The sequence below is a fragment of the Vanellus vanellus genome (genome assembly GCF_965231255.1).
Source record: "Vanellus vanellus genome assembly, chromosome: 17".
In the NCBI taxonomy this organism is placed as follows: Eukaryota; Metazoa; Chordata; class Aves; order Charadriiformes; family Charadriidae; genus Vanellus; species Vanellus vanellus.
This window is the reverse complement of record NC_138922.1, coordinates 7,622,617-7,648,190: the sequence shown is the minus strand read 5'-3', so window position 1 is coordinate 7,648,190 and position 25,574 is coordinate 7,622,617. Positions and strand designations below refer to the sequence as shown.

Here is a 25,574-nt window from a genome sequence, read left to right as displayed (position 1 = left end):
AAGCAGCTCTGAAAGAAGCAGCATAATGAAGGCTGTGACAAAACATGAAAAGCTTTTAGAATTGTTTTTGTTCCTGCTGCTTATCAACTTTTTTACACAGCAGAAAAATAGAGCTTTTGTTATGATCTGGGAGTGTTATTTATGCATCCATCAGCCTCAGCTTCCTGTGCTCCTTCCTTCACTTACTCCTTTTAAAGAATAGATCTCAACTACCACAAAATCTAGAAGAATAAATAAAATGTCACATTACACCCGTTCATTGGCCACTCCCAGGAAACATTTTGATGTCTTCTGAAACCCTCACGGGAGGTTGATTAAGATGGAACTCAGTTGTACAGTGAAGTTTTCTGGGAAGGGATCAGGAGATGCAAAATGAATGTGGACAATGTTCTCCCCTCTAAGCTTTTATTGCATTTTACTTTCTCCCTAGATTCCTTAAGGACTATTGTGAAAGGGGACACTTCTCTGACTTAGACCTCATTGATAATTTGGGACCATCCATGCTGCTTAGTGACCGGCTAACGTTTCTTGGTAAGAAGCTCTACAGTTTTCATTCTGGTCTGTTATTTAGAACATAGTTCACGCCACAGAATTATTTGGATTTGTCTCTTCCCCCACCTGGCTACATTCCATTTTAGTGATGAGGGGAAAGCAAATGACTGAAGGTGATTTGGGTTGTAGCCTGCTTGCTACCGGGAGACTGCATTTCCTATTGCACTCACAGTTGGCATCTGCTCTGCACTGCTTTGAGCAGCAAAGTCATGAATTCTGACACTTGTAGGCTTCCTCTTTCTTAGTCTTTTTCCAGACTGTATCACTACCCAGAGAGACTTCAAAATGCTAACAAACACAACCTGGAAGACCTTAGGGGGCTTCCTTAGAAGAGTAAACCGCTGGTTTATGTTATTTTGATAATGTGATAATTTAACTAACTTTGTAAAGTTCTCCAAAATCTCAACATTTTTTGTTGGTGCAGTGTGCCAATTTCAAGCTCACTCAAACATTGGATCTCTCCTACCCTTTCACTGTAGCAATTGTGCCAAATAACAGTGGAAGGCCTCCAGCTGGTTTCCTTTACATACCACAGCTTCCTTCTCCTGGCTGGCACAAGCGTGGGCTGTGGTAACCTGCCCATCTGGCTGCAGCTGCTCTGTGGCCTTTGATTAATGGAGCAAGACAGGAAATTGAGCTAAAATGCACCTTTCTCTGGAGCTGTGGCAGTTAGCAAGCCCAATTCCTGGGGCCAAAATCTAATAGGAATTTGGAATAGCTGTTGGCAACTGGACTGACTCCCTTCTGGCTGACACCAGCGTTACAGTGATGGTGATCCTGAACTTGATCTGTTCCCATTTGGTCCAAGCTTGCAAAACTGGAACTGTATTTCCTTCATTCAGACCTTACCCTAAATGAAGCCTAGAAGCTAACTGTGCCTTACCAAATCGGTAATTCCTCCTGTCTCTGTATGCCCAATGTCACACAGTGACTCTCGCATCAGCCCCAAAGGTTTGTAGTTTAGTTGGGTAACTGTGTTTATAAACTGTGCTTGTAGAGAAATTACTGCCCTTTCTGCTTTTTCTCAAAAATCCTGAAAGGCTTGAAAATATTTCTGCTTGGTTTTCCTTTGGAGGTTTTAGAAACATCAGGTGTATTTTTGCTGGACAACTTTCCCATGTCTCTATCTTGAGCTCAAGCATTAGTCAAAGGTGAATCTGAATGGGAATCATTACTTCCAGTATTTTGACAGTTTAGTGGATATAAACAAAGCCACAGAATAAAACTCACTTTCATCCTCAGCCAGTTCTCACGTGCTGGATATTGATCTAATTCTTAACAAAAGCAGAACTTTCCACATTAACAAAGGTCTCAGTTTCCATTTAAACTATCAGGAAGACAATGAAGCCTTTCAGACCTCCTGATATTCTGTGGTATCAAAAAGAACATTCATGCCCCACCTCTCCCCTCCTGTTCCTGGTTTTTGCAGACACCACCAGTCTCTCTAAGCCACTCGTGCTGTTGCTCACCCTGCAAACACTCAGCACCAGACGGTATCCGTTAGCGAACAGGCTGGTTCAAGCAGTAAACCTTACCAGGAACAGTAACAGGTTTTTGGCTGCCTTTTCAGCCAGCCTCTATTTAAACCTTTCTTCATGCACAAGATTCCCATTCCCCAGACTCAGCTGCTTTGAAGACTCATTTCAGGTGGGGGTAGTTCTACCACAGGCAGCAAGGGAGCAAAGGGACCTCCTCCCGTCAGTAACCCAGGCCTGACAGACACTGATGCCTTTTACCCTTCACCACACCCATGTGTAGGGAAGTACCGAGAATTCCACCGGCTCTATGGGGAGAAGCGCTTCTCTGAAGCTGCCAGGTTGCTTTTGATGCTGATGACGGCTCACATTGCTCCTTGCTCCTTCTGGATGACCCTGCTGACAGATGCCCTTCCCCTGCTGGAGCAGAAAGAGGTGAGCAGACTGGTCATGCAAGACAAAGAGCACTCCCCTCACCCCTTTTCTTCCTGACAAGGTATCTCAAAGCGGTGACCCCCTTTCTGCCCCCAGGCTAGGACTTGCCCTTCCAGTGCAAAAGAGCTGTTTGCGGCAGTTCCATAAGTGCGCAGCTGTCCAAGTGTCCTGTCAGGGGGGAGCACACAGGACCCAGGATAAAGTTAATCAACTCTTAACTTGGTTCCCTGCTTTTAGAAAACAGCCGTGGAATACATATATGCTGATAATTTAAATACACACTGCATCCAGTTCCTTCTGGTACTTGGCTTGAAGATTTTTCTACTGTGCTTTCTTCTTCCAAGCCAATTTTTTGCTTTAAGATCCATCAAGAATATGACAGTTTTGCAATTACAGACCCATGACTGGATAAAGCCCAGAGCACCCGCTCTGACCTCATACCTCACCCTGCTTTGCACAGGAGGTGGCACTAGAGACCGCCCAAAGTCACTTCCAGCCTGAATTATCTTCTGATCCTGTGATTTAAAGGATCAGAATGGATCCGTGGGAGTGTGAAAGCCTTCCGTTCCTCTCAACTGAGTTACCTTCTCAGACTGTGTGATGTCCTTAAGCTTGATCGTTTTCAGTAAATGCTTTTGATTTCCACAGGTCATATTTTCAGCAGAGCAGACTTATGAGTTGATGCGATGCCTGGAGGACCTGACAGCAGGGAAGTCAGATAAGCAGAAATTCCAGGTAGCTCCTGTTTTGAGGACAACTGGATAATGAATCGGTGGGGCTGTGGGGAGGGCCGGGGAATTCCTACATGGGGGCAGGAAAGAGGGAGAGGCCGAGTTCCCAAGGCTGGCATGTGTTGGTATTTTTAAAGGCCAGCCAAAGGAGGCATCAAGAGGTACATAAGTATACACAAAACCAATACAGGAGTACTTCCACTCCTTGCTGTTCTGCTGATTTGGATTGGACTGTGATGCTTTTCCAAGATCAATAATTGCAAATGACACGGGCAATGAAAAGCTGAGATGCTGCCATCCAACAGCTCAAGCTATGAAATGTTCCAGGCGCAGAACAGGGAGCCATTTGCTCCACATGCAAACCTCTGCAGCTGCCAGAAAAGGAAAAGGCTTGGCAATGCTGTCTGGTGTTGATCTAAAAGTAGGAAGTGTAACTTTTGCTCTTCTTAGGAGGTCCCTATGACAGGTAAATATATATATGCACTCTTCCCTCTTAATGTCCTGCATCCTTACGTTCCAAAACTCAGAACAAGAACCTATCACCAGCTCATTACTGCCTGTAGCAGTCTAACCCAAACTCTGCTCGCTTTTAGGGTGATGACGTCGAGACCATGAAAGTGGAAATGCTGAGACTTGCTCTTGCACGAAATCTTGCACGAGTCATCGTCAAAGAAGGCACGTTGGAAGGATCGTGAAGACAGCAATATGTGATTTTACTCATCCTCTGTGGCTCACTGTACATAAACCTGACTGCTTTTCTAAGAATAAATGTCTTGTTTTGCATATGGCTTGGGGATTTGTTCTCATCTTCCATAAACATAACTTTAAAAAAATACAAATGCAACTGGTAAGAAGGAGCTGCATCAAAATGTTAAGGTTGCTTGTTCTAACTTGCTCTGGCAACCCTCCCCTGGTAAAGGAAACCTCATTACCAACGGCAGCATTACCTCGGCTTTTTCAGTTGCTTTACCGCCAACACCCAGGACTGAAATGAAACCCACCTTTTACACCACTGGGGTTTTAGAAAACAGCAACTTCTCCATTTTTGCTTAGTTTAGATGGTCTTGAGATGATGGGCTGAGTTTTAGGATTTCCAGAAACAGCACTGGACTCCAGGAGCAGTCATTAGTCAGGGTTATCCACAGAGCAAAGTAGGGAAAACAATTTATTTAACATGCAGCAGAACAAATGCATTTGAGATGTATATACAGTTACGGCTGTTCGGTATGAAGCAGGAACCTCACCCTAACAGACAGGGAACATTCATAGTTTAATTTCCAAAGCTTTTAACAACGCATTGCCACGCAGCAAGACTACAGCTTCTTTCCATTTGGCTGTACAGTGCGGGCAGTGCGCTGCCGTTAACACTGAGAACAAAGCCGTTCTGCAGAGAGCACATGTGCTCTTCTGACTTCCTCAACGTCACAGTGAGATTCATGTGTAGGCATGTGAAACCTGCTTCCTCAGGACACATTACTGTGACCTAAGCACTACCACCATGCCTACTGTGTCTAAAGTGCTGGCAAGAACATGTCTGAGGCAGAAAGAGTTCTCTCCTTGTCCCCTATCCTAGTTCAAAGATTTAAAACTGCTTTCTTTAAGGATCCAAGCAACGTACCCAACCCTCTCGCCTGCCTTCTGTGTCGGGGAGCTGACACGGCTGGGGTTGTCATGAGCTTCACACCAGGAGTTTGCAGCAAGTTCCTTAGTCATGCTTTGATTCCACCTTCAGGGGCTTCTACAACTGCCTGGTGCCTCTGAGCAGGACATCAGGCCTTTGAATCCGCTCAGTTTTTTACTTCTAGTGATTTTTACTTCGGAACACAGTAAATAAAATTCAATTATAAATAATAACTCTGAGCTGCATTTGCAGTAATGAGTTTTACAGCCGCCCTTAATTCCAGCAGCACTTTCTCCTCTGGAGTTTTCTTCCTACAACAGGCAGGGGGTCTCCTCCTGCTGATTTTCTCAGCACCTGAGCTGACCACTCCCATTCATAGTTGGGTAAGGGCTGGTGCTTGACAGCACTGCTAGAAATGCTGAGCTTAGTGTCCAAGGATCCACCCTGTCTGTGCTTTTGTCAGTGGATGTTAAAAAAAACCAAACCAACTGTTAAGTTAAAACAGTCTGTCTCAAAGCTAATTGAGGCACTGCTTGAGGTTGGAAATCGAGAGGGAGAAGGAAGGGACTGCTGGAGTCAAGCTCAAGTGATTTAAACCTAGTTTCTGTGAGACTGTAGCTAGAGGGGTCAGCTCTTCTGCCCCCTGGGAGCGCAGAACACTGATGTCCAGCAAAACTACCTTGCCCCTCGGAGAGACAATTGCGCTTAGCCTCTTAATACAGGGAACAAATAAAACAGGGCATTAAACCCAGCACATGCATCGTCACAGCCCAGTGGAGCCTTCTTTCCTTTCACTCTCTGCTTGCTTCTATTTAGATAGCCTATAGCTCTATTATTTACATCTTGTATGTCATTGTACTCATCTCAATAAAACACAGTATTCAACTACAATAATAATACTGCCTGCATGAGGGGACACGAGAGGCATCTCTCCTTATCCCTGGATTCAGTCACTGCACCTGATTAGTGACTGTACAGACATCTCTGCACTCCAGGTGCTGTCCTCCACCAATACTGACCGCTCCTTTCCAGCCCGTTTACCTCCTCACTACACACTTCCTCTTTTCCTCACACTACGGAATGCAATGAAGGCAGAAAAATAACCAGTGTAACCATTTGCATACAAAACTCAGCCCCAGCTGCCAAAAATGGACACAACAGGGAGGCAGCCAGCAGTGTAAAATAAATATAGCAACTAAAGATACAGCAGTGTCGCACAACACAGAGCGAGGGTCTGCTTCCGTCGGCCGCAGGGAACGAAGCAGCGGAGGGGAAGGGAGGGAGCCAAGTGCCATTTCAGTGTAAAAAATAAGCATTCTCTCACGGAGCCAGCATTATTGCTCAACATGCTTAGCAGGTCCAGTCTGGCACTGAGGAGGTAAAAGTCCGAGGAAGGGCATGTGTAAGGGCTCTGCACTGAGGAAGCTCATGGTGGCATCATTACCCCACCAGCCTGTAGGTATCTCTGGACAGCAGTACAGGAACAAGCCAACTAAATCCCCTTCTGCTGACAGGTCTCCCCTCAAAATACAATAAGTTCAAGTTTAATACAGTGGAAGATAGAACCAGATTCACCCCAGAGGTCAAGATAAAAGCAGCCAGCACTGCCTGTTACTGGCTGCCACTCAGTTCATGCTTAGCATAAATGTCCCAGGACCCCTTCAATGTGGGGCAAAACATTCTGGACTAAAGCTACAAGCAGAGTGGTCAGGACATGTAAACAAAGCTGAACATCACCAGTGGATAGCATGTGTGTCCCTCCCCACGTCACATTCATTCCAGTCCTGTGGGATCCTTTCCTGGTCCTGTCACAGAGTCTCTGGTGGTATCCTAAGGTCATAGATTCCCCCACTGCTCTACCGGGGGAAACTGATCCACTTCGCCAACCTCTGTACTGGGCTGGTCTCCCAGCGTGAAGGTCAGTCTGTATCTCAGCCTCACTTTCTCCTGCAGGAAAGACAAAACCCAAAAGCAACATGAGAACAGCTCCCAAACAAAACACTTCACTGTTAGAGCTCTACAGAGATCACAAGATTTCTGTTGCACACAGCAGGGGGAAGAGGGCCAAGGTAAGTTTGTGGAGTAGTTCAGCTATTTAGCAAACCTGAGTTATTTACCTTACAGTTTTTTGTACCACAAAAGCTTTATTGCTTAGCAGAACCGTAGGAGAAAAGCATGAATGACCTGTGATAATAGTTTGCACGTATGTGGCCAGCACCTGTTGCTCAGCTGCTCTGCAGTGAGCCTGAAGAAAGCTGCTGGAATAGTTCAACATTTTCAACATTAAATTCCTCATCATGTGGAGGAAGACAAACCAGTTTCTGCTCTGCAAAATTCCTAGTAAAACACTAAGCAGCAGATGGAATCAGTCCTTCAACGAGGGGATCTTCATGTAACTCAAAGTTCTTCAACAATCCACCAAACCCCTCTGACATTTATTCTTTTGGATCTCAAAGCTTTCAGCTGATACTTTTGCTGTAATTCTCAAGTAGGAACATCTAGATTTGTCAAATAATTAGAAACTACTTCAGCATACAGCTTTGAGCTCTAGGGAGCAGGCTACTTAAATGAGTAAAAACAGCTACTCAGATGCTCCCAGAGCTATCAACAGAAAAGAAAGTGTTAACCATGTTTCACTGGTCACAGGTACATCCTCAAAGACTAATGGAACCAACATGATCCATCATTTGTCTGTTGGTTCAGGTCTGTCAACACAGCAAAAGTATTTCTGTCTCAACACAGCAAAAGTATTTCTACAGCACCAGCTAGTTTGACATCAATCTAATTATACCAAAGCCAAGCACTTCCAGTGCACAAGGGAGTCAGACAAACTCCTGATAGAGCTCTGATCGCTACCCTTTAAAGCTGAGCCTTATATGACTGTTGCTGGAAGAAATGTACAGGTCCTTCTGATACCTTTCCTTGCTGACAAAGCCGGCTGGGGAAGAGACTACATACAGCCTTCCTTTAGCCCTGAATGGAAACACCAACATTATGCAGTAACCACCTCTAGAGGGCAAGTTAGGAATGAACAGCTTTATCTGCTTAAATGTTTGGTCCAACTTCCCTGTAGGATTCAGCTTACATCAAATTTGTCTGACAAGGACAGGATAAATCCCACTGCCCCTCTCACCTTCGTAGGATTTGCCAGAAGCATGACTTGAGTGATGGCAGCAGGTGGTTGGATGGGATTGAATGGAGACAGCTCTGTACCAGAGGGTGGCTGTAACTTCACTTTCATGGACTGCAAAAAAAAAGAAAGCAGAACCTCAGGGATTATCTCCTGCCTTGGGGACAACGAAAGATGCATGCACAGGCTGAGGAGATAACAGCACACATCCAAACTGAAGAGAATCAATCCACACATGAGGAAGAAGGAACAAGAGCCAGCCCAGCTTGTGCAACATGATAGGAACAGGCAGACTGACAAGCCAACCCAGGGTAAAAGCACTGGTCAGGTGAACCCCAACGGCACCTTCCCAAGTTCTCCTCTGTCAGAAGTTTTAATGCAAACACCTTCACAACAGTAGCTAGATCATAGCTGAGATTGGGCCAGTTTTCAAAACAGAAAGCTGACCATCCAAAATTACCTAGGTGCAGCAAGACTAGAATGGAACATATTGTCAGATTTAGGACATCTGTCAGAAATTCTGGTTCTAAACACCTCAAGGGTGGCTCTATCCATATAACTGTCCTGTCATTGTACTATCTGAGCCACCTTCATGAACAGACACAGCTGGATTGACCTTAGATACCAAAAAAAAGAAAAAAAAGAAAAAAAAAGAAAAAAAAAAGAGACCACTAACTACCTGCAGTTCTTGACTTATCCTATTCAGGGTTTTCTGCCTCTACAACCACCTTTACACTTTGGGAACAGGTAGAGCACAGCTTATAGAAAGGTAGAACCAGTCTGTCCCATGTTTCTGAGTTCACACCCAGGCCTTCCCAAAAGCACAGCTTCATGTCACCGTGGGTCTGAGCCACACATCCCTACCTTCGGCACAGCAGCCTGCAGTACAATGTTCTTCACAGGAAGCGGTGCCGTGTTCAGCATCGAGACTACCACGACTAACACATCTGACCTTCCTGGCGGGCACTCCCTGGCAAAGTGCAAGAGGATCCGGAAGCCGTTCTTGTCATAAGCTGTCACCGGGAGGGCACTGCCTACCACAGAGAACAGAGAGGAACGCAGGTTTATGCTGCAGAATGCCATCTCTAGCAACATTAGGCAATCTGACTGTTTGGCTGGGACATCTCATCCTTTCTCTCTACTTCTTAAGCTTTGTCAAGAAGCTTTGCTTTTAAAAAATGTCCAGAGAAAGGTGAAAAACCTGAGATACTTACTGGGTTTAATGGATTCCAAGGGAACATGGACATTGGCCAAAGAAATTTCAGGTGCTTTCATGGGACTGCCTTGCTGCTGGAATGATGCTGGCTGGAAGAGAGGACTTCCTGAGCCAGCAGTGCAGCTGCTGGGGAAAGGAACTGGAGGGGCTCCAGGGGCAGTGGCTGGCAGCCCTGCAGGTGCTATTAATGGGGCAGAGGTGACAGTGGTTGGCAAAGTAACCCCAGGGAACACCGAGGGTGTCGCCATGCCTTGGGTGGCAGTCCTGGAAGAGAGAAAACACATGGGAAATTGAGCTGAAAGTGAAGCAGGCATTTCACCACAAACCCAGAGACAACAGCAGATCATGAGGGCAAAACAGTGGCCTGGAGCCAGATTGGAGTCTGTGACTCATTAACATCTCAGGTAAGAAGGGGAGCTATAAGGCAAGTGGTGGTGGTAGGGTTAGGCATCACTTCTCTAAGTCAAGAAGAAAGCAGAGTCCCACCTTTGCCAAGATGGACATGGCTAAGATGGGCAAAGGCCTCTGTGCCTCAGCAGCCTGTTCAACTTTACACTGTGCATTCATATCAGGCAACAGTACAGCTGTTGTGCTCTACCTAGTAGTGCCTGCCTCTCCCTCCTGGAGGTGGGACCCTCATATTAGTTTGTAAACCGAAACCCTCTGAGAAGAAAAATCCCAATCACACATTTCTACCAAACCAGAGAGTTGAAAGTCTGCCTCTGGACCTGATGCTGCAGCAAGCTTGGCTTTCTAACTGCAGAGACAAAGCAAAGTCCAAGACAGTTACCCTTTGGCTTCTTCAAGGAGTTGTCCCAATGCATCCATCTTATGTGACATATTGCTCCCCACAGATGAGCTGAAGTACCCAGGAGCAGCTGGAATAGTCTTAGGAGGCCCCGCAGGGGCAGCCGGTCCAGCAGAGAATACAAATGGTGCGGAGTTTGGTGCTGGGATGCTGGGAGCAGTCTGCTGAGAGGCTGTGAAAGCAGAAGGCAGTGTCACTGACGTTCCACATGTGGTCTGTGATGCGTGATGGAGTAGAGGGTTCCCTGCAGAGTTGCAAGCAACAGTCACCATCTTCGGATTAAAGAAATCCAGGTCCAACTGGTCATTCTGAAAGAGAGGACAAGTAGATGCTCTAACTCACTGCTACCCCCTGTTGTAGAGATGGCACTGTTACAGAGGGAGATAGATTTACCGCAAAAACAGGTGCTGGGTTGCAAGCAGCAAAGTCTGTGGCCTATGTCAGGACTACATCTGATCTGTAATTTAAGCAAAGGAAGTGCTAACATCATGGGGGTCAGACGGGGAACTGAGAAAGCCAGGTTCAGGGATATCTACTCTGTTTAGACACAGCAATCCCAGATTTTAGGGCTAAGCTAAACTTCCCCTCAGGAACAGCTGCCCCCCTGCCTGTACGTGTGATCACATGTTTCTCCAAGGTGACAGAGTGTGTCCCAAGACCTCCCACAATGACAACCCCTCCCTCCCCTTCCTCCGAGACCCTCCTTTGTACCTCAAACAAGCTCCACTGGTTGTTTTCTGATGTCTCCTTCACTGCTGTAGGCGCTGGGTCATTCAGGCCTGAAAGGAAAAATAACAAGTAAGTGACCAGAGGAGAAAACGAGTTAGGTGTCCTCCCTTGGCAATTGTTTCAGTACCATCAAACTACTTGATTCAGCTCTGCCAGAGCCCAAGAACCTGATGAAAGACTGAAATGGGCTGCAAGTCTATGATGAGGAAAAGAGACTGACAGCACCAGGAGCTGACAGTCACCCCCTGCACACAGCTCTTCTAACCCTTCCTGATTTGTAGTGTCTTCTGCTGTTCATATCTGGGCTCCACAGGCAGGCATTCTGCAGGCTCCTATCCGCAACCCCTCTAAGGTACCTTGCTCTTTTGCACAGCCGCAAAGTCAGGGGTGAAATCTGTACCAAACTGCAGCCTGCATGTCTGGCACGTCCAAGCACCTACAGGTATCAGACTGCAATTACACTCAACAGTTATTTCACTTGCACCCTACTCTGGGAAGACCAGAGTTTTTAATGCTGACTCACTGATCAGGTCTTATATTCAGAATGATGCACAGGAGCATCCCCTGGACTTCTCTAGAAACAAAAGGCACCTCATGCTCCTTTTAGGCAGGCCACAGGCAGGAACACTCATGCTGAAGGATGAAAGCAGTCTCTGTTAGGTGTGGATTGAGTAGCCCTTTTCTGGGCCCCTCAGTGTCTTACCTAAGCACAGAAGCTCCTCATCCAGCAAGGAGAGGGAGTTGGCTGTGCTGCTCTGCTGAGCGGGTGCGGCTTCCACTTGGCTTGAGGAACTGCTCCGCAACTGTGCGAATGTCTGGGGAGGAGGCGGGAGAATGGGGATTTCTGCTGGGGCTGGGACTACTGTGGGGGCTGGTGTCAGGGTGGTGGGTGGCATTGGAGGTGGCTGGGAGCTGGTGATGTCCAATCCAGCAAGGTCAATGAGGGTGTTGAGGTTACTGGTGGAGTTACTCCCTGCAGTGGACAGAAGAGCACTACTAGGAAAGAAGGCAAAAGGCTCAGAGCAAACCCAATGTACAGAAGAAATTATCCGAGAGATGGTTTAGCTCCTCATTTAATCATGGCTTGTGGCTCTTTATAATAGAAAGCCCACATGCTTTCCACCTAACCATTTGCTGTCCACATGCCACTTAAACCAAGGCAGATACTTGAAAAATCAACATCTGCTCCAACCACCGGTCTTTTCCCAGTGCTTCTTGTAGCATAATCTGTAGTCTTTTCAAAATATTTTGAGCTCAGGTGAGGCTTTGGGAGATCCTACGGAATTACAATAAACAGAGGCTACCAGAGAGCTAGAGAGCTGAGGAAAATTTGTACTATCTGGATCTAGAATTCCCTTCATATTTAGGACAGTCTTGTCCCAATAAGATACTGTCAGGCGGCATTACACATTCCTCTCCTGGTCTGCATGCAGAAATGTGTGACTCCCAAATGGTAATTCTGCCACACACATGTCCAGAGCTTTCAATGGTGAAACTGACGTGGAAAGTGGGCGACTGGCCTAAATTCACAAATGGAATTGCTGGCAAAGCCAGGACCCCTGGCCTGGCTCCCACTCTCCTGCTATCATCCTTTTAATAAAATTGTCCTCTTCCTACATGTCACCATTAATAAACAGGACAAATGTCGAGAGGAAAATGTATGAGAACTTCCAACCACACAAACTGTTCAGATGCAGGTTTGCTATTGAGGTTATAAAAAGTTTCAATAATATGGAACGAGCAATGGAAAATGCAAAGCTGCAGCACTGTTGCTCATGTCCAGAATTGCCTATCCACTGCTTAGGAGCTGTCTTGTCCCCTCTTGATTCACAAACTGTTGGCCGCAAGAACCACCGATAGCCTACTTCACCACAATTAATACGAAACCCCATCCAAAAGATTTAGAATTGCAAGATTCAAAATTAAACAGTTCGCTTCCCAGGAACTCACCTTCCACTACAGACATCACAGGAAGATCCACTTCACCATTGATCACTTGCCCCTCTATTATTTTTTTATAGGAATTTATCACACGGGACAAATTGTCACTGGCCTGCAGAATATCCCCTACATGCAAAAGAGACAAAAACGACCTCCAAGACTTCAGTAACTTTGCTCCCACTAATGCTGAGAGTACGCAGTTATCAACTAAATAATCAGCAAGAAAAAACATAATTATTTGGCTATGAGCTCCATTACTCTCTGTCTTTGCCATGCTTCTCTAAGCAATACCCTGACCTCTCTAGGTCTGTGCACATTACAGTAACAGGGAAAAAATGAGTCAAAGGCTTTGTTCCCCACAGCAACTCCCTTTCCCTTCTAAAGCAGCATCTGTCCCCCATTATCGCCCCCAGCCTCCCCAACCACCAACTCCACTGTCAAGTCCTTGCCTGAATTTAAATGATAAGCAAAAAGAGGCACGGATCTTGTCTTTTATGTGCTTGCTCAAAGCAAAGTGCATTCACAGTGAAGAGGCGGCGTTACAGCAGCCATTCCCTTGCTGAAACCTTGCACAGTCACAGGTCACAAAAGCAATTAAAAAAGGAGCAGTATAACTTCGTTTACCCAAACTGCTGTCATTATCCTCTGTCTCACTGGCCAGCTTGAATAATGTCCGCCTTTTGGTTTCACACCTTTCATAGAGCTCCTAGGAAGATAGATTAGGACAAAGGATTTCATCAGTCAGGAGCCACCGTCAGCAATACCGGTCAGCACAGAACAACTCCCCAGGCATGCACTGGAAAGCCCAGAATAGAGAAACCAGTCTCCCTGTGCTGAATATGCTAGTGTGGCTGGACAACCAAGATCCCCTGTCCCTGCCCTATTAACAGAGCTGTGAAGCATTCCATTAGCCTGGGAGTCTAAACATAATTGGCACTGTCAACACATTGCTCAGTCCTCCCTTGCATCAGCACTTATGGCCAGCTCTAACCCAAAAGAGATGTTCCTTTCGTGTATTAAAGTAGTCCCTAAAAGCCTGAGGAAGAGCAGAATTGTGCTTCAGTAATTATACTTCAAGTGTGCTGCAACCTCGACTCAGAGAGTCTGCAACCACCCAGAAGAAAGGTGGCAAGAAGGAAATGCTCCACAGAAATGAGCCCATTTCTTAAGCTTCCTACCATCGTTTCAGGAGCTTGTTGTTAAACACAGGCAGGTTTAACTTTTATTAGATAAATAAAAATATATTAGATAAATAAAATCTTTTAATAATAATCGTTTAATTGGATAATGTGTTCTTCAAGGTCTTGGGCCTATCCAACTATCCCTGGTGTCTATTTTGATTTTTTCCTTCTTGATGTTCTACCAACCTTTTAACACTAGCTAAAACTCTTCCTTTGAAGGGGAGGACATATTTTATGTCCCATTCACAGCCTTTAGTTTATCCATCCACTGTGCTGTGAGGGACAATTATTATCTGCAATTGGTATGTCCTAATAGGAACTAGAATTACAAACGGCAGCTTCTTGATTCTGCCACACTGCATCCTTGGAGAACAGCTGTACCTCATTTCAAGCACGTGCAAAACTGAGTTATTACCCACTGTCCTTGCAGGGCACTAAGTCCTTTGGTGAAAGATGTTAAAAACATTGTTATTTTCTTTCCTGCTGTTTCCAATGACTGCTCTTGTTTCTTGACATTGCTCTCCATTTTACTGCACTATTTGTAATTCTCTGCAAAAACTCAAGTCTGTAAGAAGAAAAAGACTGACTGCAGGATTTCTGGGAAGAAGGAACAGCTCAAGACCCACCTTCATGAGTTCCCTATCGGCCTCTGATGAGTCCTCTTTGCTGTAATGAACCAACATCTCATTCAGCAGCTTCACATTGTTATTTACTTCCTCCAGCGTGTGCATGCGTTTTGTCACTTTTTGAATCCGAGCCTCATCCTTCAGGGTATAAAACACAGACGTAAAAAGTGAGTTTCCCTGTAAAGGTCCACAGTATCACAACAACAGGTATTATCTGTAAATCACGTCAAGTAAAGTCTATTTAAGGTTAAGCTAGAAAAAAAACCCTCTCCATTCATGTGAAGCTTTGCTATTTTATTATCTTTTCACCACCATTCTGAAATGATAGAAACCCCCATATTTCCAAAAAGTCTCATTAAATAGACTTTAATGTATAATTACACCGCTAAAAATATAAAAGTTCCCAAAAGTTCCTTTCTGACCTTTTCAGAAGATTTTTTTTTTTTGGTCACTTGATGCCATTTTACAAAAAATGTGTTTGTAGCAAAACATTTACTAGGAACAATAAGCACTCTCTGGTAGAAAATGTCCACCCATCTCCAACTGGAGATTCCAACTAAAGGAAAGCCTGGCCCAGGGACAGGAGAAGCTTGAATGGAAACACTGCAGCAACCTATACATCCTCTCCAGTCTAGAAGCTATTCTTTTTTTTTTTTCCAGAAACACAGTGAGTCATTTCCTGGAGTCCAGAGTTTCTAATGACTGCCATGGGTGGATGCATCACAGCTCTACAAACAGGAAGGTGTTTCCATGAACCCTGCTTGTGAGAAGACCCAGTCCAATGACTCAGTCCTCAGTGTCCAGGGGTGGTACTGGGACGGACCCACCAAACCTTGATGTGAGATACCATCTTGAATGATGAGAATGTAGTTAATTACAACAAGGGGCATTCAATCCTTCCCCTTCTTGCCCTATCCTCCATCAGACACACCAACTGTAGACAAACATCTCAGCTGTGAGGTGGAGTCAAAATTTCAACAAATTCATATAATACAGAGGCCTACTAAGTCATCATATGGCACCCATTTATGTTGGTAACCATGGGGACTAGATGCAAGTTAGCAGTGTCATGTGCCTTAAAAATAATAAAAGGTTGGATGTCGCTGATGGTCAGTCTCATTCAGTCCCCCATGGCTTAACTAAGGAACGTACTAACGCAATGCTCACAGAGCGTCAAAAACCCAGGTGCTGCCATTCACATGACCCTAAAGCTCTCCATTTTGGAGTCAAATTGCTTAAAACCTGTAAGTCAGACTGCTGACTGGGACCAATCCTACAGGAATTTCTTACCTCTTTTACCATGGATTTTATAAGCTTGTTGGCCTCTTGTAAATCATCTGGGTTTTTGCTTTTCAGCAGTTTGGCTAGAAGCTGTAAGACAAGAAGAGGATATTCAGGAAACAAATAAAGACCCTTTGGAAAAAGGAAGCAGCAAAAACAATCTAAGTGAACAGTTCAGGGGAAAACAGATACAGTCCACTATTACAAAGCTTACACTGCTTTCATAATTACAGTGATTTCAGTAGGAGTAATTTCTGGTTTATTATTTCATGTGAGTTGTTGCATTCTTGCTTCCACACAGGACCTATCTGTGAAATCTCACTGACTTCTGACACTAGATAATTTTTCCTCCCATTCATCACTTTTGGCCCTGTGTGTGAAACAATCTCTGCCTTCTAGTGCTACAGCAGGATGTCGCTTCAACCACGAATAATCTCATGATGGTAACACAGACAAGGCCTTAGCTGGAACTTCAGGTTAGGTAAGTGGACAAAGCAATGAGTTCTGAGAAAGCACACACTATCACCCCAAAAATAAAAACCGAATTAGTATACTTTACTTCCTTATTCTAAATGTGCATTGAGTAATCACTTTTCATTAGTGATTACAATACAAGTCTTCACTGTACCTTGGATTTCTCCTCATCATCAAACACGGGGTTTTTGGGACGAGGCGGTGGAGAAGGAATTAGGGTTCTGTCTGCAGGAATCACAGGATCAAACATAACAATGCCTGAAAGCAGAAAGGGAACCCACATGGGTTTGCACATGCAGTCACACCAGGCAGTGCACCCAGTTATTCTCAGGCTGCTATCAAAGCGGACACGCAGACAACGTGTCCGGTGATACTAGCACACTGTTCTAATGAACAATATAGGAACAAAATCACTGAGCATGCTAGCTGGAAAAATAAAGTTTTCTTTGATAAAGGCCAAAACTGCAGCAACTGTGTTGCCAAGTCCATATTGCTCCTCTAATAGCTCACTATAATCAATAGCTCTCCGCTATTTGTCTTTCCCCCTTTCACATTATCTGTTGAACCACTAAGTGAAGTCTCAGACAACCCAGCTTTGTGCAAACTCAGGGGCATGACGTATTTGTATAAATGAGCTGAGCAGGAAAGCAGACAGCAATGCAAAATGGGGTGATGAGGAGACTCCCAACCACGAGTGGGGAAAGAGCCAAGCTTCCTGCTTGTTCCATTGTCAAATCCCTAGATTTGTGCTCTATCTCAAGAGCTTTCCTGGAACCAATTTTTCTTGTGTTGAAGCCACATGCTTCTCAGCTGAGCTTTTTGCACTGTCCCTACACAAGAAATTCGTATCAGTCAAACTAAAGGTACAATTGTAAAGTGATCTAGTTAAAGGAACACAAAAAGCTACATGGAGGTTCTTATTTCATTTTAAATTAGACTTGTTCAAATCATTTAATAACTAGTTCCAGAAAAACTCAAAAAAGTCCCTGCAAACCAAAACAAAAGATTTTGCAAGGTTTTTAACTAATTTAGTTAAAAAAGCCAACTCGACCCAGCCCAATGCATTTAAATATAATGAGAAACTTTTCAGGGAGTTTCTCCCTTGTTCCAGGTCCCCTCAGAGCTTTCCTTGCCCCCATGTAATTAGAAGCTGTATATGTTGTAACATTCCTGTTTAAAGCACAGGCTGGAGAGAATGCATGAATAAGCAGCTGACTTCCTACCTTGTCGCTTCAGCATGTAGTAGGCATCCTTGATTTTGGATTCTTCCGGCAATGCCACTGTCCAGCTATACAGCAATTCAATGACTTTGGTCTTCACCTTCTCCGACACCCTGTCTCCCAGGTACTAAGAGTGGGGGAAAAAGATGTCAATTTTCTACATTCCTCATTTCTTTTTAAGAATAAAGTCCAAACCCAGAGAATGGGAGTTCAGTGATATACACTAAAAGGTGTATAATGTATAATCCAAGTTCCAAGATGATTTAAGATACATCTTATTAAGAGGAAAAAATTGTTCCTCTAATATATTTGAAATAACAGTAAAGAGAAGCTGTGACTATATTCAGCAAAAGAAAAAGCAGCTATTCTGTTGGTTTCAGGATTTTGCTATTTAAAAATTACATCAATACAGATACCCTCCCCAAACACACTGTCTTATGGGAAAGAAACTTGGAATACTTTACTGCATCAATCATGCCACGGGGTGCCTCTGTCTATTTTTTGCCATGTTAAACTGATCATGGATGCTGAGGGACTTCACCAGGCATTCTTTACACAGTGACTCGGTAGCAGATTGAGGATTAGAACCCCATGGTGTGTTGCCAACTCCCTTGTTTTAACCTCCACATCACACCTCTCCTCCACTGATGCTGAGGTTTTGTTTGTTTTAAAAAAAAAAAAACAAAAACACAGCCCAAGCTTTAGAAGCCCTTGAATTACATGAAGGAATAGAACGGTACAGAGATTATATACTGATGGTAAATAAGCATAACTTACTGAGAAAAATAGTAAGCAGAGCATAAAAAAAACCCCAAACCTTAGCTAAGAAATGCCCTTGAATATAGGTTAATAAATGCAATGAGCCAGACAGAGCACTGCAAACATTTTGGATGCTGCCTGTAGCTTACAGAGGCCAAACAAAAAGTAAATACAGCCATAAGGGTCATGGACTAACCTTTGGAGACACAACTTTTATTAACTCATTTAAAAAGCGAAACTTCCCTACTTCATTATGAAATCTTCTCCCACAATTCTTCATACAAGCTTCCAGCACCTGCATTCAAGTAACAAAAACAGGGGCTGAAATGAACACCAAAACTCTTCAGTAACAGCGTAACTGTGTTCTTCTTCTAGGGAAACGGAAGGACCCACGCCAGTAAGACACAGCTTCCTGCTCTGCGAGACAGGCATGAATCTCCCATCTTTAGGGGTGACACATCAAGATAGGCTGGTGTCCCACCCTCAGCCATGTACACATGGGTCACAGTTATCTCACCATTAGGTCTCATAACAATGAACACGAATCTTTCCTGATGACAACAATCAAAAGTAGCTAATAAACCAGAGTTATTTCTGACTGCTCTATTACGAATGAGCAATCTGGACACTTCAATTATGTAACTGTGCTCCCTCTCAATGTCCACTCTCCTCCAGCAACGTGGAATCAGGACATTTAGCCCCAGAACCAGCCCCAGCTAACTGGGGGCTGACACCCACTGTGCCCCCTTATACTCTGCACCAATGACATCAAATGATGTAAAACTGGATTTAAGAGGAGGGGTAAGGGCTACCTACTGTCAAGGCTTGGACTGCCTCCCATTCCTGTGGCGACTGGATTTTATGAGCCAGGAGTCTCACAGCTATCTGTGGCCTGAAACAAAGCAGATCCCCATTACAAACAAAGCAGGTCAACACGTTGAAGTATTTTCAGATTTCCACAAATTCTGCTGTTTAAACGAGATATCTTTCACATAATTAAAAGGAAACGCCATTTAGTACTTTTTATCTTTCCATTAGTGTACAAAGACTAACAAGAAATGTTCAGGGCATCTTTGTAAGCCTAGGTGTTGGCACATATGAAAGGAAGAGAGGGCTGGCAGTCTGAGCCAGCAGCTCCAGATTCCTGCTTGGGAGGGGCCAAACAACTCCCAGTACAGTCCCCAGCCCAGGAAATCACTTCATTTCTCTTGCATTAGTTTCCTTCTTCCAGAAGAAAATACTTATTGCTTAGCTTACAGGAAATGCTGTGACCCAGGAGGTTTCCACTGTTAAGCCTTGTGAAGATTTTAAAGATATGAAGCCCCATCAGCCACTAAGAGTTATAACCCCATTTTAAGGACTGGCAAACAGACTGAGTTTGGTTAGACGAGAATCTTGCAGCTGCGGAAACTGATGTTACAGGCAGATTCAGAATTTCTGTTTTCCCATCCCAGTGCTCAGTCTGTGTATGAGCCACGCTGCCTTTCACAGAAGAGAAACCACACTTCACAGCATCATGTTTCTTTTGTAGCCAGATCTTCCTTGCAATATCAATATATATACACAAAAGAAAACATGGAAGTTTGATAATCAAATGATATATTTTAAACTTTGAATGTTAATTTCTTAAGTCTAGAGTGGTTTAGGACACCCACCCTTCAAGTTCTTTGTTGATCTGGTCACAGAATCCGATGATGTATTCCCAGTCTTCTTGCCTGTTAGATGGGTTAGTGGCTTTATCTTTGGTAAGGGAAAGAGAACATATTATCTTTAACATATTACAGCAAAAGAAACAGTATAAAAGGCCATGCATTTCCTAGAGAAAAACATTTGACATCTGTTGCCAACTATAAAAAAAGGAGAAAGAAGTTCACACATGGTATGTCTGTTCAGGGAAAATGGTGTGTCCAAGGGTGAGGCATCCAAATATTCAGCAAGAATCACTACTTTCCAAAAAAAAAAAACCAAAAAACCACCAAAACCAACCAGGTGCCAAGTCTCAAGTACTTAGAAACATGCTATTTCCATAGTCTAAATGAGAGTACAAGATAAAATATTTGAGCTCACACAGACTCCCTCTGCCTGAAATGTTATCTCATTCTGTTTGGCTATAACATTAAACTCCTTAAAGGCTAAACCCTCACACTTTCTACGTAGGAAATTATTTTTGTATTCCCTGGGAGTTTTGTAGAAGTAAGAGCTGGAACATCAGATGTTTAATATAAGTCATTTAACATTAACACTTTTTTTAGAGTGCCAGCTGATTTGTTAGATGCCTTAGCATTTCTCCTGGGATTTATGAACTGAAATTTATTATTATACATTGAGATGTTCTTGCAAGTAATAAACACCACAGCCTGTAACCTGATCAGGAATTCAGATCATATATGCTCACACTGAGGGACTAATGCTCTGACTGGGCTATTTCAGGCTCCTGAAGGATCCTCCTGCGGGTACTAAGACATCGCTTATTGTACTGATTGCAGAATAGTAAGGCTATCAGCATCTTTTTTTGTTATGAATGCATCTTCTCCATGTATTCTACTTAACTCTGACGGAGCACTGAATTTAGAGTAAACAAGGCTCCTGCTTTAACCTAATTTTCCAGACAAGATGACTGCACGTGATGATTTTTTTTTCTTGTAAGGGAAGAAACAACAAACTGTAGCTATATATCTAAGGGCTGGCACTTAAGAAGCCTTCCTTAAAATTTTAATACACTCGAAACAGACACAGAAGAGAAAATATTGCTTAGCCAGATAGAATAGAGCAGGGAAAGGACAGGGAAAAAACAGCACGCATCCCTGTACTTTCATCACAGAGGGAAGCATAACGAAATAAACACATGCCACATTACAAAGTGTCATTTTTTATCATCATTAAAACATATCCTTTTACCCTTCCATAGGCAGATAAAAACAGCTGTTAAATATCTACTCTGAAACATCACTTTCACAGTACACCTTAGTCCTACTGTGACGGTCCTAGAAGGTCCGCTCGCATTTTCCTCCTCACGAAAGAATAGTTGTAAAGCAATTTTGTAAATCATTCCATGGATTGCACCTGCAGAAGCAAATCTCTGTGCCTGCTGCTAACATTCATGAGACACTAGATAAGCAAAAGGTGGCAGCCAGGGAGGACTAACTGTAGGATCACATCTTGTACAAGCTAAGCTGCCAAGCTATTTTTTGAACTCAAGAGATTCAAGGGAGGCTTAGTTTAAAATGCAGCTGCTGCAGAGCCAAGCAACTGTTCAAAACATATGTGGCACTTCAACCTTATTACCACACTCACAACTGCTAAACACCCTGGAAGCACCATGAAACCACGGACTTACAACAATCCAAAGCCTTTTCATGCAAGTCAAATGGTATTGTGTGTGGTTCGGTGCTCCAAAGCACCTCCGCCGCTCTGCAGGTCTAGATGAAAGAAATGTGGTTCTTGGCTGGAGTTAATGGAATTTAAGTAATAAATACAGGAAGAGCACAAACAAGCAAGGACACTCAATTAAATGAGCTCTTTGTTGGTTGCACATCCTGAAATTAGAAAAGAGATTTGGTACAAACAGGAAAACGTAACCAACATTTCTATGTTCCAAATGTTAATTTTAAAGCTTTTCTGGATATCGCCAAAGATTTCTTGGAAGGACACTGGATTATTTCACACTCTTAGATTGGGTTCAGATTCATCCAAGTTTTTGCACCAAAAGCTCTCACATAAAGATAGTAAAGTCTCAGAAGGAGAGAGAGATTACTGAAGGGAAGTTATGATCCACATGAAGAAACTCCCTATTTCTAACATTCGTAAAATTTCCATATGAAAGCCCAGTTCATAAAAGTTAATAAGCTTGACCAGAAGTCCTGCCCTGGCTCTGGAGATTGATGTGTTTGCATGACAGAATGCATCAGCGTGTATGGATAGATAAACTGATTTGGATACCAATCTCAGTACAGCCACATGAACACAGAATCCCAGGTGAGCTAAATTACCTTGCCTAACCTTTTCAGGACATCCCTACACAAAGCTGCATTGTGTCTATGAAGGCATAACCTAAAATTCCCTATTTTTATGCAGAACGCTTAAAATGTGGGCAGGGGGCTCCTCTACACTGCCTTATAAATACGCTTCAACCCTTATATGAAAGGATTTGTTCCAGTAAGAAGAGTTTGGTGCTCTGGAATATCAAATCCTTCGCTTCTTTGTTGAAGCTGCCAACAAAGGCCCATTTTGTAGCAGTTATAAAGTTTGCTTTCAGAGAGACTTGTCCACGAGGTCCCATCCTGAAAATCCCATTTCATGTTGGCAACCAAGTGAATCTGAATTAGCGACCTGGGAACAAAAATATCAGCACTACCCCAGTCCTGTCACCATCTCCGCCTTAGCTTTCAGACACCGCTGCGCTTAGGACATATAAAGTTGTTTCATGCTTGGCTTAAGCGTCAGAGCCATCCAGTCCTCAGTTGCTCTGCTAAACCCTGAAACGCTAATGAGTCAACGTTCAGATGCATCATTAGATATGAAACAAAGGTGCTTATTTTCTCTATAGAGAAACAACGTTGGAACGCAGAGAACTCCAGACCATTAATTGACTGGTAATGAATGCTCATATTTTCCTGGGCTTACTTCTCTACTGAAATGAGACAAAAGCCATCCCAACAAAGGGTTTCCCCAGGTCAGGCTTAGCATATGAATTGGAAATTCCCTGCCCAAGTATGGATTCAAATGGTTGGATTCTGTTTGTATCTCTGGGAGGAGGCGGAGAATGTTGACCCATAACAATACAAAGAAAAAAGAAATTAAGACAATCATAATATTTCATCCATCTGCATCTATTACATACCTGAACATTGCCTAAGCCTGACGTGAGTGTAATACAATAAGCTTTCTTTTGGATGCTGTAGAAAAAGCAGTGCTAAAGTCAAAGGATCCAGCTGTGTTCGTACAACTGACATTATTTCCTAACCTCCTCTTCTATTTCAGCTAAGTGCAGAAAAGCCTGCTGGCAAGGAGAGAATAGAAAGGATCACCTTCTCTCATCCCAGCTGCCTGAAATGAGGCAGGAGGCATGAAGATGCTAGATCATCACTGGCTGAAGTGCAGATCTTGCTGCAGTATTAGGACACAAGGATGATGTTACTTCATGGGTCTATGACTCCACCTGATGACAGAGACGGGGCAGCGTGGAAGGCCACGTATCACCGGTACAGAAAAAAAAAAAAAAAAAGTCATCAACAGTAAGAAATTTTCCATCTTCCCATGACTGGGAAGTTGGCTGTGCTGCTGAGCAATTCTGGCCCTTCCCTTTAGTGAGGGCACAGCAGGTGCACACCCTCAAGGTTAGCATTAGACACAGCGCAGCTTTGTGATGGTTATAAGAAAGAAAATCTCAGGAGGCCTGGTGAAAGCACTCAGATGCACCAGCCTTTGCACTCTGCCTTCCTGGTCTGCATGACTCCCCCAGTAATTTACGTACACTAAACGCTCTGTGCTTCCCTACAATGGGAGGAGTGATATAATCACACCAGCACAAATCACTGTAGCAGTGACCTGGCATAAATGTGTCCTCTTAAATGAGAGCGCAACACCCAAGCCTTGAAAAATGTGTACACCTCTGCGATCAGGCTCACTGCAATATTTCTCACAGTGAGTAAGGCCTTTGCAACATTACCCTTTAGCATATGTTCTCCGGTGCAGAATATCCTATTGCTTGGCCAAGGGAGATAACGTCTCTCTTAACTTCCACAATTAAAAAAATAACCCCACAAAACAAACAGTCAGGAAGCTTTCCAGGCTACACAACCTAAAATATCCTTCCTACTAGAGATATTTTCACATACAAACTGAACTTGGTGAGTCAGTTCTCCTCAGAGAGAGATTAAAAGGAAGGGATGTGGGTGTTTCTTCATGTGTCTCGCTGGCTACAATAAAAGATATTGACAAACTGTGGGAGTTCAGAGGAGCAAAAATGGTAAGGGGACAGAAAGGATGGATCTAAAATGAGAAGAGCTGAAAACATCATTTAGCCAGTAAATCCTATAACAGATGATGATAGCATGTATGTGGTTGAACTATATACAAAAATACCAAGAAAGAACATTAATTTTTAAATTTTGTTTATGGAAGGGTAACAGGTTTTATACCCTAAGGTATTTAGGGTAATGACCTCTTCTGCTGTTTGTCTAGCGCCCAACTACTTAGGAACTTCACTCACTGCTGTAATCAAATAAATAACTATTAAAAAAAGAAAATCTAGGCAACAAGCTAGTGATGCACAGGATAGCATCGCAGGGACAACGGCAGGAGCCTCTGTGCGTGGAATATATGAAAAACAATTACTGCTATGACTGATTCATTCAAGAATCACCTCCTGATGTGCCAGTGCTGGGTCAGGAACCTACAGCGCCAGATTCTGTACAGCCAACAGCCCAAAAGGCAGCCAATTCACAGACAGCATGGACAGACACACGATGAGGAGACACTCAGCAAGGGCTGTGGATGAACAAGCCATGGGTTCCCCCCCCCCCCGTCTCAAATATTTAAGATTCTGTGATAAAAAATACCTTATCTTGACAAAGGATTTTTGAATATTCCAGTCTGCATGGGATGGACAACCATAACTCCTACCCTGAAACTGCAGCCAGGCATAAAGCAGAATTCGTCTGCTTGAAAATCATGGTTGTATAACACATTGATACAATTTATTTGGGAAAGCACTACAGTTCTGAACCTCACGAACAGCACTAAAGCTGTACACTTAGCCAACCAAAACCCAGGCGAGGGAAGAAGAGACAGCAGGGACAGACACATACCATAAGCCTTTATGGTCAAAAAAAAAAAAAGCCACAGCCTTGCAAGGGCTCAGCAACACGAGCTACAAACCTGCCCATTCCTCACACCTCCCAACAAGCAAATTGATTAACGAACCCAAACCGCTGCTGTGCCCCTACAACCGCAGTTCTGCATCTCTCCTTCACTGATGCTGTCACGCCGAGGGCGCCGGACACCAGAGCGGGCGAGACGGTGGCAGTGACCACCGACGAGAGGGGAGGCCCCAGCCCTTCACACACACACACACACACACACCGGGAGGTCTCTGCTCCGGGGGACCGTCTTCGGGGTGCTCACACCCTCCCCGGCCCCGACGAGCTCAGGGGCCACCTCCTCGCTGAGGGGCGGCGGGAGGAGTGCTGCCGTGAGGCGATGGGCAGGGCCCGGGGCTGAGGGGGACCCAGGCCGAAGGGAGCGGGGCCGGGAGGTTGAGAGGTCCTGGCCGGGGAGGCTGAGGGGCCACGGGGACCCCGGGGCTGAGGGGAGCGGGGCTGAGGGCCGGGGCGAGCCGCGGGTTACTCACTCAGCCACGACTCCAGGCTCTCCCCTTCCGCCTCCGCCATGTTG

The 25,574-nt window shown here is 44.3% G+C and overlaps 2 protein-coding genes across 2 annotated transcripts in view; one reads left to right on the top strand and one right to left on the bottom strand.

Annotated features, from left to right (window-relative positions):
* NUP85 (nucleoporin 85) overlaps positions 1 to 4,352 on the top strand; it is a gene marked incomplete at its 5' end in the record, with an annotated part of 14,310 nt that extends 9,958 nt beyond the window's left edge. Inside the window, 4 exons of the mRNA XM_082492011.1 lie at positions 431 to 531; positions 2,311 to 2,462; positions 3,111 to 3,197; positions 3,787 to 4,352. Of these exons, the coding sequence (XP_082348137.1) occupies positions 431 to 531; positions 2,311 to 2,462; positions 3,111 to 3,197; positions 3,787 to 3,888 (442 nt within the window). The 3' untranslated portion in view covers positions 3,889 to 4,352. The remainder of the gene's footprint in view (positions 1 to 430; positions 532 to 2,310; positions 2,463 to 3,110; positions 3,198 to 3,786) is intronic.
* Positions 4,346 to 25,574, bottom strand: GGA3 (golgi associated, gamma adaptin ear containing, ARF binding protein 3). Its single transcript, XM_082492012.1, has 17 exons — positions 25,531 to 25,574; positions 19,835 to 19,919; positions 18,996 to 19,071; positions 18,376 to 18,474; positions 17,424 to 17,547; positions 16,355 to 16,458; positions 15,736 to 15,816; positions 14,446 to 14,583; positions 13,263 to 13,344; positions 12,648 to 12,764; positions 11,401 to 11,670; positions 10,680 to 10,747; positions 9,951 to 10,276; positions 9,159 to 9,424; positions 8,809 to 8,978; positions 7,948 to 8,058; positions 4,346 to 6,761 (listed from the first exon to the last, which is right to left on the bottom strand). The coding sequence occupies exons 1-17, from the start codon at positions 25,568 to 25,570 to the stop codon at positions 6,651 to 6,653; spliced, it is 2,268 nt and encodes a 755-aa protein (XP_082348138.1). The 5' UTR covers positions 25,571 to 25,574; the 3' UTR covers positions 4,346 to 6,650.

What these genes read in the sequence shown, in the direction of transcription:
- GGA3 (XM_082492012.1), bottom strand. Translation starts at nt 25,570, where the DNA reads ATGGCGGAGGCGGAAGGGGAGAGCCTGGAGTCGTGGCTGA. An exon ending in TAAAAGTTGTGTCTCCAAAG is followed by an intron (nt 17,548 to 18,375) that starts GTTAGTCCATGA and finishes CCCCACTCTTAG; the next exon opens with TACCTGGGAGACAGGGTGTC. An exon ending in TAAAATCCATGGTAAAAGAG is followed by an intron (nt 14,584 to 15,735) that starts GTAAGAAATTCC and finishes TATACCCTGAAG; the next exon opens with GATGAGGCTCGGATTCAAAA.